Here is a 13164-nt window from a genome sequence, read left to right on the forward strand (position 1 = left end):
TCCTTTATTCCCTTCACCGTTAAACCAGATTACCTGAAGGTGTTGGGAATATGGTTCGGAACGGACGGGGCGTGCGCCAAAAACTGGGAAGAGCGTATCGCCAAAGTGAAGCAAAAACTGGGATGGTGGAAGCTGCGCTGCCTCTTCATGGCAGGAAAGAACCTGGTCATCAGGAGTGAGGTGCTCTCGGGGTTGGTACACGTGGCACAGGTCTGGCCCATCTCTCGCTCCTGTGCCGCGGCAGTTACCCGGGCCGTCTTCCACTTTGTCTGGAGGTCCAAAATGGAACGTGTCCGCAGAGACACAATGTACAAATCTCTGGACAGTGGAGGAACGGATGTTCCGAACGTGGCCCTCATCCTGATGGCCACCTTTGTGTGCGGCTGCATCAAGCTGTGCACAGACCCCCGGTATGCAAACACCAAGTGTCACTACGTGCTGAGGTTCTACCTGTCCCCGGTGTTGCGAAGGATGGGCCTGGCCACGCTGCCGCGAAACGCCCCCACCAGCTGGACCATGCCTGTCCACCGTCCTTCGTGGAAAAGTTTTTCACAAAAAACTCCTTTGACCACAAGGCCATAAAATAGTGGTCAGCACGTAACGTCCTGGATGCCCTACGAAAGGAGAGGGTGGAGCCTGTCGGGTGGTTCCCTGAGCGGACTGTCGAACTCGTTTGGCAGAACGTCTCATCGCCAGAGCTTTTACACAAGCACCAAGATGTAGCTTGGTTGGCGGTGAGGAGGGTCCTACCCGTCAGAGCGTTCATGCACAGCCGGCCCTCAGCAGCACGGCACGGTGCCCACAAGTCGGCTGCGGGGCGGATGAGACTGTCACCCATCTCCTTCAGGATTGCGCCTTCGCAAGGCAGGTTTGGAAAGAGATGCAGTGGTTGCTGTCGAGGTTCATCCCGAGTAGCTCTGTAACACAGGACTCTGTGCTCTACGGGCTGTTTCCAGGGACACACACCGAGACAGACATCACCTGCTGCTGGAGGGCCATCAACTCGGTCAAAGACGCTCTTTGGTCTGGTCGAGACTTGCTGGTCTTCCAGACCAAGGAGATGTCCACGTCTGCGTGTTGCAGACTGGCGCAATCCAGGATTACGTGCTGAGGGGCACACTTAAAATTGGTGCCGTCGCCGCAAAGGCAGTGGGGAAGGGCCACAGTTTAAAGCCATTCTGCCACGGTACAAAACTCCCCTTGGGCCGTACTTGTAACTTCTTTTTTGTGTACATAGAGCACCATGATCTGTAAACACCTATGTAGTGCCATGTACAATGCAAGGTCTGTTTCGTAATGCAGGTTGGAAAGGAAAAAATGTAAATGTACCGTCACCCATTCCGTGTACTGTATAGTGACACATGTAATGTAATTTGTTGAATGTACTACAATGTATCCAGTATTGTACTTGAACTGAAAAACAAGGAACTGTATCGAACGGAACTGCCGGCAGCACCCAAATGTAGTGTATGGGATTGCTAACCGCAGCTAAATGTACTGAACTGCTTTTGAATGTACTGTACACATTTTTATATGAATAAAGTATATTTTGAAATTTAAAAAAAACCTGCTTCACTCAGATGTTGGTGTATTGTGATTTCATGTCCTTATGCAAACAAGACGCCTGCTATTGTAATTTGAAGTCCCAATGCAGACGGCCCCAATCAGTGTATCAAACTGAGGGACAAAGGAGGACTGATCTTAACCGTCAGGCCTCATTTAAACCCCAGCAGCCAACTTCCCACCTGCTCCGGGACACAGCGGAAAATCGTGCAGGTATGCAGTGGGATCCGTTGTTGGGCCTGACTTGCGGAGATCTCACGATCAGGAAGGGGGAGAGGAGCGAGTCTGCAGCAGAGCAGGCCCAAGTTTTCCTTGGGGTGCCCGGAGGAGCACTCCCGCGCCTCACAGGGCACGTTTGTAAAAAGTAACTATTTGGACCGCTTCTGACCCTGGATCCTCTTCCCCCATGGTCTTCACCTGGTGGGAAAGCCACTGTAGCTTCCTGCTCAGGCCACCAGTTAAAATTGCAGCCAGGTCCTGAAGATGTTATCAGGACGAAAACATACATATGTAAAAGAGGAACCCAGCAACTTTGGGTAGGTCTCCTTGCCACCTGTTCAGTACAGCAAAATAAAATTGTGAAATTGACAGCTCCAGGGCGAGTAAGAAACCTGAGCAATTTAACTGCCATCTGCCCGGTTTCCGTTGGGTGACTAGGGTTAAAATCGCCCCCAGACTCCATAATGGTTATTTAAAGTAATCCATCAGTTACTTAGCTACCAATTCACAGTGGCCCCGATATTAACTTGGAGGAGGGGAAGGAGCGGGGATGGGGGGAGGTGGGTGTGTGTTGTTTTGCGATTGGGAAACGTGGAAGAACGGGTTTCCCTCAAGCCCCAAATTTAACAGCAGGGCCCGATTACCATTTTTTGTCTCTATTTCCTGGCCGCTGCCATCCAGATTGCGAGGCTGGCTGGCTGTCGAGTGGGTCGGCCTCCGGCACCAGGCTGCAGCTGGGGAGCGGAGAGGAGGGAAGAGAGGTCATGTGTTGGGAGCAGTGGATCGATCAGAGAGTCGGAGACATCGGTAGGGGGGTGGGGGGGAGGGGAGGCAAAGACACATTAAGTGATTTCTGAGGGAGGGATCAGAGAGGCCGGGGCAGGGGGGGGAAATGGGGTTAGGGGTGGAAGAGCGGAGGCGTCGTTGGCAGGGGGTAAATCCAAAGGATCGGGTTGGTGGGTGATCATGGCTTGGCAGAACGTAAATGGGAAATAAAGGAGGGCAGATGTAATTTTTTGGTTGGTCAGCCAGGTGTCCGGCACTTACAAAAACCCATCATTCCGTTGAAGTTTCAGGCCTAAAAAAAAAAATCCATCACCATGTTTGAATCTCGATTTCAAGCTCATAAAAGATCATTAGTAGCTTTTCTGCTTGTCCAGTATGGAGCGCTCACTCCATTTACCCAAGTCAAGACAGTTTAGATATAGAAAGCAAAACCGTGTAGATGTTAGAAATCTGAAAATTGAAACAGCAAAAAAAGGTTGGATATACTCAGGAGATCACATCAGGACATCAGGCAGCATGTGTGGGGAAACAGAAGTCATTCAGTTGGTGTTTCCGGTCTAAAGACCCTTCCACAGGACTGGCAGATATTACAGATCAACAGCATTTAAAAAAGGAACCGAACAAGTGAAAGGGAAGGGAAAAAACACATTCACGGGAAAATAAATAGAATGACTCGTATGAAGTGCTTAGGTGGAGAAGAGAAGATGGTTTCATGGCGGAAGTGATATTAGCTGGAGACAAAGGAGGCTCTGGAATTTACCCCCCTAAACCGCTTGGCCTCTCTACCCCTTTAAGACGATCCTTAAAAGGTTTGACCAGCTTTGGGTCATCTGTCCTAATATCGCCTTATGTGGCTCAGTGTCAAATTTTGTTTCTCTCTCCTGTGAAGCGCCTGGGACATTTTACTGCATTAAAGATGCTATATGAATGCAAGTTGTTGTTGGTGGTGGTGAAGGCAGGAGGGTCTGATGTGTGGGAGCAAACCTCCTAGCATAGAAATTAGGCACAGAGGCAAAAAAAAAGAGCTCAATATCATATCAAGGATGAAGCCGAGGGCTTTGCTGAGGATGACTCATTCGGAGTCAGAAGGGATAATGAAAATACAACAAGGGGGAAACTGGAAGGTGAGGTTAGGTCAGAAGAAAGCAAAGAGGAAGAGGATTTGGAAGAGCGACTGGCTGGATCATGTGGTCCTTGCCACCTCAAAGCAGCAGATGAGACGAAAGAACGAACGAATGTGCATTTATATAGCACCTTTTATAACTCAGGATGTCCCAACTTGCTTTACAGCCAATGAAGTGCTCTCTTGAAATGTAGTCTCACTGAGGAAAATATTGTCTCAGTACTGCACTAAAGTGTCAAGGTAGATTATGTGCTCAAGTCTCTGGAGTGGGGCTTGAATCCATGACCTTCTGGTTCAGAAGCGAGAGTCCTACCGCTAAGTAGAGACATGCTAAGGCCACCTAACACATCAAGAACGTAAAGTAACAAAATTGCTCTCATCTGAGAAAGTCTATTTGAATCTCACCTGGGCAAATGGTTTTACTTCTGGGCTAAAACTTAGAATAAGCAAGGTGTGCAATTAATTACAGTAAACATCAACATGCCTGTAATAATAGAGAACTGTGTCTTAAAATTACAGATTTTCTCAATTCGTAGTATTAAAAATAATAAAATTGACATTTTTGGAAAGAAATTTAAAAGGTTTGGGCATCATTCTATACTTAACCAGTACAGCTTGTGATATCAGACCTTCCATGAGCTTCTTGACGCTTGAACTTGCTAGTCGACAATATTTAATAACTAAACTAGGTTATGCATAAATCTTTGCCCAAACCTCATGCCAATGTACATGCAAACCATCTGCTATAGTATTTCCATCATGAATAGGCACTCAGATTAACAATACTTTAAGCCCTTACTCACTATGGCATTTTTAAACTGTAAATTCATCTCAGTCCATCACAATATTACAAACATTAACTGACAATTCAATGGAACTGCCATTGAAGGTCAGGCTCACTTATGACCGATTGGTGCCACACAATCTATTTCATAGTTTGTCAAGCAGGATCTCTTCTAGTTAATGATCCACACGTCAACATTTAGTATTAGCCCCATGCAAGAGGAACACTGTGTAATCCATCAGAATGCAGTTTTACATGTGCTCTGGATGACTCTGCAAGCAAACTATCAATTCTTCCACTGGCTTGCCTTCATAGCAAATCCGATACACTGCTGTGAACAAAGGGAACCTATAACAAGAAAGTGAAAAAAGTATGGGTTTGTGCCAGACAAGGGGGGGGGGGGGGCGGAGAAAGAGAAAGAGAAACCATCTGTTAGCTGAGTGGAAGAAACATAGAAACATAGAAAATAGTGCAGGAGCAGGCCATTCAGCCCTTCTAGCCTGCACCGCCATTCAATGAGTTCATGGCTGAACATGAAACTTCAGTACCCCCTTCCTGCTTTCTCGCCATACCCCTTGATCCCCGAGTAGTAAGGACTTCATCTAACTCCCTTTTGAATATATTTAGTGAATTGGCCTCAACAACTTTCTGTGGTAGAGAATTCCACAGGTTCACCACTCTCTGGGTGAAGAAGTTTCTCCTCATCTCGGTCCTAAATGGCTTACCCCTTATCCTTAGACTGTGACCCCTGGTTCTGGACTTCCCCAACATTGGGAACATTCTTCCTGCATCTAACCTGTCTAAACCCGTCAGAATTTTAAACGTTTCTATGAGGTCCCCTCTCATTCTTCTGAACTCCAGTGAATACAAGCCCAGTTGATCCAGTCTTTCTTGATAGGTTAGTCCCACCATCCCGGGAATCAGTCTGGTGAATCTTCGCTGCACTCCCTCAATAGCAAGAATGTCCCTCCCCAAGTTAGGAGACCAAAACTGTACACAATACTCCAGGTGTGGCCTCACCAAGGCCCTGTACAACTGTAGCAACACCTCCCTGCCCCTGTACTCAAATCCCCTCGCTATGAAGGCCAACATGCCATTTGCTTTCTTAACCACCTGCTGTACCTGCATGCCAACCTTCAATGACTGATGTACCATGACACCCAGGTCTCGTTGCACCTTCCCTTTTCCTAATCTGTCACCATTCAAATAATAGTCTGTCTCTCTGTTTTTACCGAAGTGGATAACCTCACATTTATCCACATTATACTTCATCTGCCATGCATTTGCCCACTCACCTAACCTATCCAAGTCACTCTGCAGCCTCATAGCATCCTCCTCGCAGCTCACACTGCCACCCAACTTAGTGTCATCCGCAAATTTGGAGATACTACATTTAATCCCCTCGTCTAAATCATTAATGTACAATATAAACAGCTGGGGCCCCAGCACAGAACCTTGCGGTACCCCACTAGTCACTGCCTGCCATTCTGAAAAGTACCCATTTACTCCTACTCTTTGCTTCCTGTCTGACAACCAGTTCTCAATCCACGTCAGCACACTACCCCCAATCCCATGTGCTTTAACTTTGCACATTAATCTCTTGTGTGGGACCTTGTCGAAAGCCTTCTGAAAGTCCAAATATACCACATCAACTGGTTCTCCTTTGTCCACTTTACTGGAAACATCCTCAAAAAATTCCAGAAGATTTGTCAAGCATGATTTCCCTTTCACAAATCCATGCTGACTTGGACCTATCATGTCACCATTTTCCAAATGCGCTGCTATGACATCCTTAATAATTGATTCCATCATTTTACCCACTACTGAGGTCAGGCTGACCGGTCTATAATTCCCTGTTTTCTCTCTCCCTCCTTTTTTAAAAAGTGGGGTTACATTGGCTACCCTCCACTCCATAGGAACTGATCCAGAGTCAATGGAATGTTGGAAAATGACTGTCAATGCATCCACTATTTCCAAGGCCACCTTCTTAAGTACTCTGGGATGCAGTCCATCAGGCCCTGGGGAATTATCGGCCTTCAATCCCATCAATTTCCCCAACACAATTTCCCGACTAATAAAGATTTCCCTCAGTTCCTCCTCCCTACTAGACCCTCTGACCCCTTTTATATCCGGAAGGTTGTTTGTGTCCTCCTTAGTGAATACTGAACCAAAGTACTTGTTCAATCGGTCTGCCATTTCTTTGTTCCCCGTTATGACTTCCCCTGACTCTGACTGCAGGGGACCTACGTTTGTCTTTACTAACCTTTTTCTCTTTACATATCTATAGAAACTTTTGCAATCCGCCTTAATGTTCCCTGCAAGCTTCTTCTCGTACTCCATTTTCCCTGCCCTAATCAAACCCTTTGTCCTCCTCTGCTGAGTTCTAAATTTCTCCCAGTCCCCAGGTTCGCTGCTATTTCTGGCCAATTTGTATGCCACTTCCTTGGCTTTAATACTATCCCTGATTTCCCTTGATAGCCACGGTTGAGCCACCTTCCCTTTTTTATTTTTACGCCAGACAGGAATGTACAATTGTTGTAATTCATCCATGCGGTCTCTAAATGTCTGCCATTGCCCATCCACAGTCAACCCCTTAAGTATCATTAGCCAATCTATCCTAGCCAATTCACGCCACATACCTTCAAAGTTACCCTTCTTTAAGTTCTGGACCATGGTCTCTGAATTAACTGCATCATTCTCCATCCTAATGCAGAATTCCACCATATTATGGTCACTCTTCCCCAAGGGGCCTCGCACAATGAGATTGCTAATTAGTCCTCTCTCATTACACAACACCCAGTCTAAGATGGCCTCCCCCCTAGTTGGTTCCTCGACATATTGGTCTAGAAAACCATCCCTTATGCACTCCAGGAAATCCTCCTCCACCGTATTGCTTCCAGTTTGGCTAGTCCAATCTATGTGCATATTAAAGTCACCCATTATAACTGCTGCATCTTTATTGCATGTTAGAAGGAAGCACACACAACAAATATATACCTGTAGAGATGAACAAATTTTACATGTGCCAAGACAAAATGTTCAAACTTTAGTCCAAGTGGAATCCAAACTATTAAATAGCATGACAAAACAACTTTGGACTAGATTTTTTTGTCCATTCATAGCCAACATGCAGGAAGTCTAGCCATTTATACAGATGCTTGGTTTTGGAGAGGATTGCAACAGACCTGTGACAGTCGACTGCTATACAGTAAAACTACTAGCGAAGTCTTTTGAGAAAAATTATGTAATTTGAGCTTGTGATTGGGAGATTATTTACTGGCGCAGAAGACTAGGGCTAGAAATTCATTATAGCCCAGGAATGGGCGATATCTTTAGAAAAGTTTGAGAATTAGCGTCGGGCGCTAATGCTTTAGACTGCACGCAAAATTCATTCTCACTGCTCAAATAAATGATTGGGGTGCTAAATCAAATTGTAAAGGTCTAGCTCAGTGATGTTACACTCAAAGGGTAGACGAATATCGGGTGCAGTCTAACCTCAGCACACCATTGCCACAGGCTTTTTTCAGTACTTAAAGGGGAGGTTCATTGATACTGCAGAACCTCATTTTCAGCATTACTGGCTGTGCAGCTGCCTCAGCAAGGAGAAACATAAGGAGAAGGAGCCAGAGGAATGAAGCAGGTTTGCTCATGGCAGATTCACCTCAGTAGGGTGGTCAGGGTGATTGAATGAGTCACCAAATGCTACATACCACCATCTGTACCACAAGCTTCACACACTGCCCAAAGCACCACACCCCACTCACCCACCAACAATCTCTACCCACCAAAACTCACATCCTCATCTCACATCTTGCACACAATGACAACTATAGCAGCCACAAGGGTTATTAGTTACTAGAATGAATGGGATGTGTGAGATTATGTGTCAGCTGTGGCTCAGTGGGTAGCACACTCGCCTATGAGTCAAAAGGTTGTGGGTGCAAGTCCCACTCCAGGAACTGGAGTACATAAATCTAGGCTGACACTCCAGTACAGTGCTAAGGCAGTGCTGCACTGTCAGAGGTGCCGTCTTTCGGATGCGACGTTAAACCGAGGCCCCGTCTGCTCGCTCAGGTGGATATAAAAGATCCATGGCACTATTTTGAAGAAGAGCAGGGGAGTTATCCCCAGTGTCCTGGCCAATATTTATCCCTCAATCAACATCATAAAAACAGATTATCTGGTCAGGACCTCAAGACTTGACTATTCCAATGCACTCCTGGCTGGCCTCCCACATTCTACCCTACGTAAACTAGAGGTGATCCAAAACTCGGCTGCCCATGTCTTAACTCGCACCAAGTCCCACTCATCCATCACCCCCGTGCTTACTGACCAATATTGGCTCCCGGTTAAGCAATGCCTCGATTTCAAAATTCTCATCCTTGTTTTCAAATCGCTCCATGGCCTCGCCCCTCCCCATCTCTGTAATCTCCTCCAGCCCCACAACTTCATATAAATCAGAGACACAAGTCTAATACACAAGAAAGAAACAAGTAAATTCTACTTACTTATCCACCAGTGCCTTCTGTTTGAGAATCAGGTGCACTTCTGCTGAAGTCTGAGGACCTTGGAGCTTCTGACCATTCAACATCTCCTTTTCCAGCTGTTCAATAGTCTGCAGAGCAAATAATCCCAGAGTTTTATACATTGCAATAATGTAATCTCTTATGCAACAACTGAACAGTATTGAGAGTTGATATATATTCATCTACACACCTCTTTTTCTATTAAAATGAAGGTATACTTCATATCATATATATGGAATATAAATTGTTGTACTCTTCTACAACCTTTTCTACTGTGCCAGTAGAACTAAATGGTAGATGTTTAGGTGCTGTTTTTACAGTGAACATTCTAGTAATATTTGTGTATAAATAAACTGCAAATGTTTCATGTATTCTCTTCCACTGGCCTCTCCTCCTGAAGGCGTTAATTCTTGCTGGGGTACAGTTCTTGGTCAAGTAGCCATTCTTCACGTGAGCCTAGATGGTGAGCAGACACAGGCTACAGAACTGTGGGGATGGACTCCACAGGCAAGTCCAAACCCATCCACATTCAAACATCCACATCCATGCACTTCCCACAGGGGTCACCGAATAACAGTTGGGAGAAGGAATCCTGGCCAACTTCCCTCTCCAAAGCCCAAGGGCAATTACAGCATCCCTACCATCACTCCAGCTAACTCAAAGACTGTGAATCAATCCTGGAATCTTCTGTTCTATATGGCTGCATTTAACTACCTAAAATCTGTACATATTTATGGTTTTTAAAAATGTTTTCTTTAATAGAATATACAGTTAATAAAAGTCGTCTTTACCTTTCCAGTTTTTACGAAAGCCTCTGCAATCTTGCGATTTCGTCCACCATAGCAAGTTGTGATAACATCTGCAATGCCGCAACTTTCCAGGAAAGTCGCAACAGACACTGTTCCTTTGCAAAAGAGTTTGGCAAACGCAATCATCTCCATCAAACCCAGGCGAATCACTGCAGCTTTAGTGTTATCTCCACAGCGCAGACCATCACAGAAACCAGCACCAACAGCAACAATGTTCTGTCAAAGAGTGACAGTGCCATTCTATCAAGATGCAGCTTCCACATCCAAGATAATAATCATGCTTTCCAAGTTTTATGATCCATTATTAACATGAGTTGCATGGTGAATCGGCTCACTTACAACCAATGTTGATTCCTTAAAAGAGCAATCACAACTCAAAAAAAAACTGCTCTCACCAATCGAATCTCTCTCTGGCCCTCACTAAACTCATCTGGGCCATGAAGCTGGCTGTCAATCCCAGCTCTTAACTGCTAACCTTGGCTCCAGTCCAATAGCTCCTCAAGATGTTCCCCTCTTAGGAAGATTGGTTTCACCCTCAGTTTTCCCAGCAATTCTATTGCTAATTCTTCAGTATTTTGGGGAGGAATTCGACTACCACCCAAGATGGGTGCATGGCGAGCAATGGGAGGCCAGAACAGTTTTGGGAGTTGGGCTTCATTTGAATACCACTGGCGAGCTACAGGCGGCAAATTAGCCACCTGCCATACTTAGCCACCCGACAGGTTGGGCTTGGGGTGGCCGGGCACAGGCTGACAACGAGCCATAATATGTTTGTGGAGCCAGTATGAGCACCTCTGCTTCACCTGGCACCACAAGAATTCTCCCCAAAAAGGTTTTGGGCCCTTACTTGAGTGGCCACTAGAGGTCCCTTAGAGGACTGCGGGTTAGGCCGCTGACTGCCTGCAGCATATGGGCAGAACATGCACTCTGCCCATTTATACCTGAACATTGCAATCGGGGTCCTACAACCAGCGTAGGACCCTAATTCCCATATTTAAGCAGTCTTATTCCTGAAACAGCTGGCCTGCCTGAAAGTCACATCAGGTGGTCCTTGAGCATCAATGGGGTGACCGAGATCCCCCCACCCTGATTTTCAACCGCCAGCCACCCATTTTTAATGCGAGATATGGGCAGCCGGAAGTTGTAATTGTCCCAAAGTGGGTGCAGTCTATTCGACCGTAGGAGGAATTCTAGTGTTGCCCACTCATTTAGCCTGTCTATATGTCTTTGCAGATTTTGTCTCCTCACAATTTGCTTTCCCACCTATCTTTGTATCAGCAAACTTGGCTACATTACACTCGGTCCCTTCCTCCAAGTCGTTAATATAGATTATAAATAGTTGGGGTCCCAGCACTGATCCCTGCGGCACCCCACTGATTACTGATTGCCAACCCGAGAATTAACTATTTTTCCCTACTCTCTCTTTTCTGTTCGTTAGTCAATCCTCTATTCATGCTAATATATTACCCCAACCCCGTGAACTTTTATCTTGTGCAGTAACCTTTTATGTGGCACCTTATTGAATGTCTTCTAGAAATCCAAATACACAACATCTGCTGGTTCCCCTTTATCCACCCTGCTCATTACATCCTCAAAGACCTCCAGCAAATTTGTCAAACATGATTTCCCTTTCATAAAACCATACTGATTCTGCTTGATTGAATTATGCTTTTCCAAATGTCCTGCTACTGCTTCCTTAATAATAGACTCCAGCATTTTCCCAACAGCAGATGTTAGTTTAACTGGTCTATAGTTTCCTGCTTTCTGTCTGCCTCCTTTTTTAAACAGGGACATTACATTTGCGGTTTTCCAATCCGCTGGAACCTCCCCAGAATCCAGGGAATTTTGGTAGATTACAACCAGTACATCCACTATCTCTGCAGCCACTTCTTTTAGGATCCTAGAATGTAAGGCATCAGGTCCAGGGCACCTGTCTGCCTTTAGTCCGTTTTTTATCGAGTATTACTTCTTTAATGATGGTGATTGTATTAAGTTCCCCCTTCCCTATAGCCCCTTGATTATCCCCTATTTGGATGTTTTTAGTGTCTTCCACTGTGAACACCGATACAAATTATTTGTTCAAAGTCTCTGCCATTTCCCTGTTCCCCATTATTAATTCCAAAGTCTCATCCTCTAGGGGCCCAACATTTACTTTAGCCACTCTTTTCCTTTTTATGTACCTGTAGAAACTCTTATTATCTTTTTTATATTTCATGCTAGTTTACTTTCATAATCTATCTTCCCTCTATTATTTTTTTTAGTCGTTCTTTGCTGGCTTTTAAAAGTTTCCCAATCCTCTGGCCTCCCACTAGTCTTGGCCACATTGTATGCCCTTGTTTTCAATTTGACACCATCCTTTATTTCCTTAGTTAGCCACGGAGGGTTATCCCTTCTCTTACAGCCTTTCCTTCTCATTGAGATATATTTTTGTTGAGAGTTATAAAATATCTCCTTAAATGCAACTGGAGATACAGAAGTACAAAAGACAGAGTCAGGTGAATGTGGTTTCTGGAGGTCAGGGAGCTGGAGGAGGTCACAGAGCAAAGCCATTGAGAAATTTCAACACGAGGATGACGATTTTACATTTGAGGTGTTGGGACGTGGGGCCCAATGTAGGTCAGCAAGGGCATGGGTGATGAATGAGCACGACTCGGTATAGGACAGCAGAGCAGCTGTCACCTGGAGGCAGAATGAGACTGGAGCCAAAGTTGGCCAGTTAAGAACTGGGATTGACAGTCAGCTTCATTGCCAAGAGAAGTTTAATGAGGGGCAGAGAGAGATTCTCTACAGTATAGAGGTGGGAAACCAGGGACCTGGAGGCCAGAGGCAGCAGAGGCAGCTGTGCAGATGCTATCAATCTTAGATAAGTTGTCACCCAACTTCCTCACATTTAAAAAAGGTCTAAGATGAGGATAGAATGTGCAATTATTTTGAATACACTATCACTAATTACTTTGATAATAATGCAGCAATAACATGGAAGACTCAGCAATATGTCAAGGAGTGGACATAACCTGGATAAGAATAGCAGTAAAAATCAAAACGGTAGCCAGTAACAGAAAATGCTCAAAATACAGGCAGCTCAGTCAGTCAGCATCTGAAAAGAAAAACGACAGCTTATATTTCACACATAGACCCAATTCTGAGAAAGGATCTACTCACAAAACTTCATTTTATCTTTTCAGATGCTGCTAAGTTAATATTTTGGGTGGAGATCCTCAGTCAGAATTGGGTCTACATGCAAACTATAGCCAGCAGTTTTCCAGGTGCTGATGGATCTGCTGTGGATTTCCTGCAGCTGAATTTTGTGAAATATGTATCTGCACTGAGCATCAGCATTCCATTTTTGTCTAA

At 45.1% G+C, this 13164-nt stretch overlaps 1 protein-coding gene across 2 annotated transcripts in view; it reads right to left on the bottom strand.

The window, feature by feature from the left end:
• Window positions 1-540: 540 nt before the first annotated feature.
• The window catches only part of gpd1c (glycerol-3-phosphate dehydrogenase 1c), a 52616-nt gene continuing 39992 nt past the window's right edge, over window positions 541-13164 (bottom strand). For both annotated transcript variants that reach the window (XM_070881299.1, XM_070881298.1), the window contains exons 6-8: window positions 9793-10026; window positions 8984-9090; window positions 541-4823 (exon numbers count right to left, since the gene is read on the bottom strand). In XM_070881299.1, coding sequence (XP_070737400.1) covers window positions 4727-4823; window positions 8984-9090; window positions 9793-10026 — 438 coding nt within the window. In that variant the 3' untranslated portion in view covers window positions 541-4726. The remainder of the gene's footprint in view (window positions 4824-8983; window positions 9091-9792; window positions 10027-13164) is intronic.

Source organism: Pristiophorus japonicus, chromosome 5 (genome assembly GCF_044704955.1).
Source record: "Pristiophorus japonicus isolate sPriJap1 chromosome 5, sPriJap1.hap1, whole genome shotgun sequence".
Classification (NCBI taxonomy): domain Eukaryota; kingdom Metazoa; phylum Chordata; class Chondrichthyes; family Pristiophoridae; genus Pristiophorus; species Pristiophorus japonicus.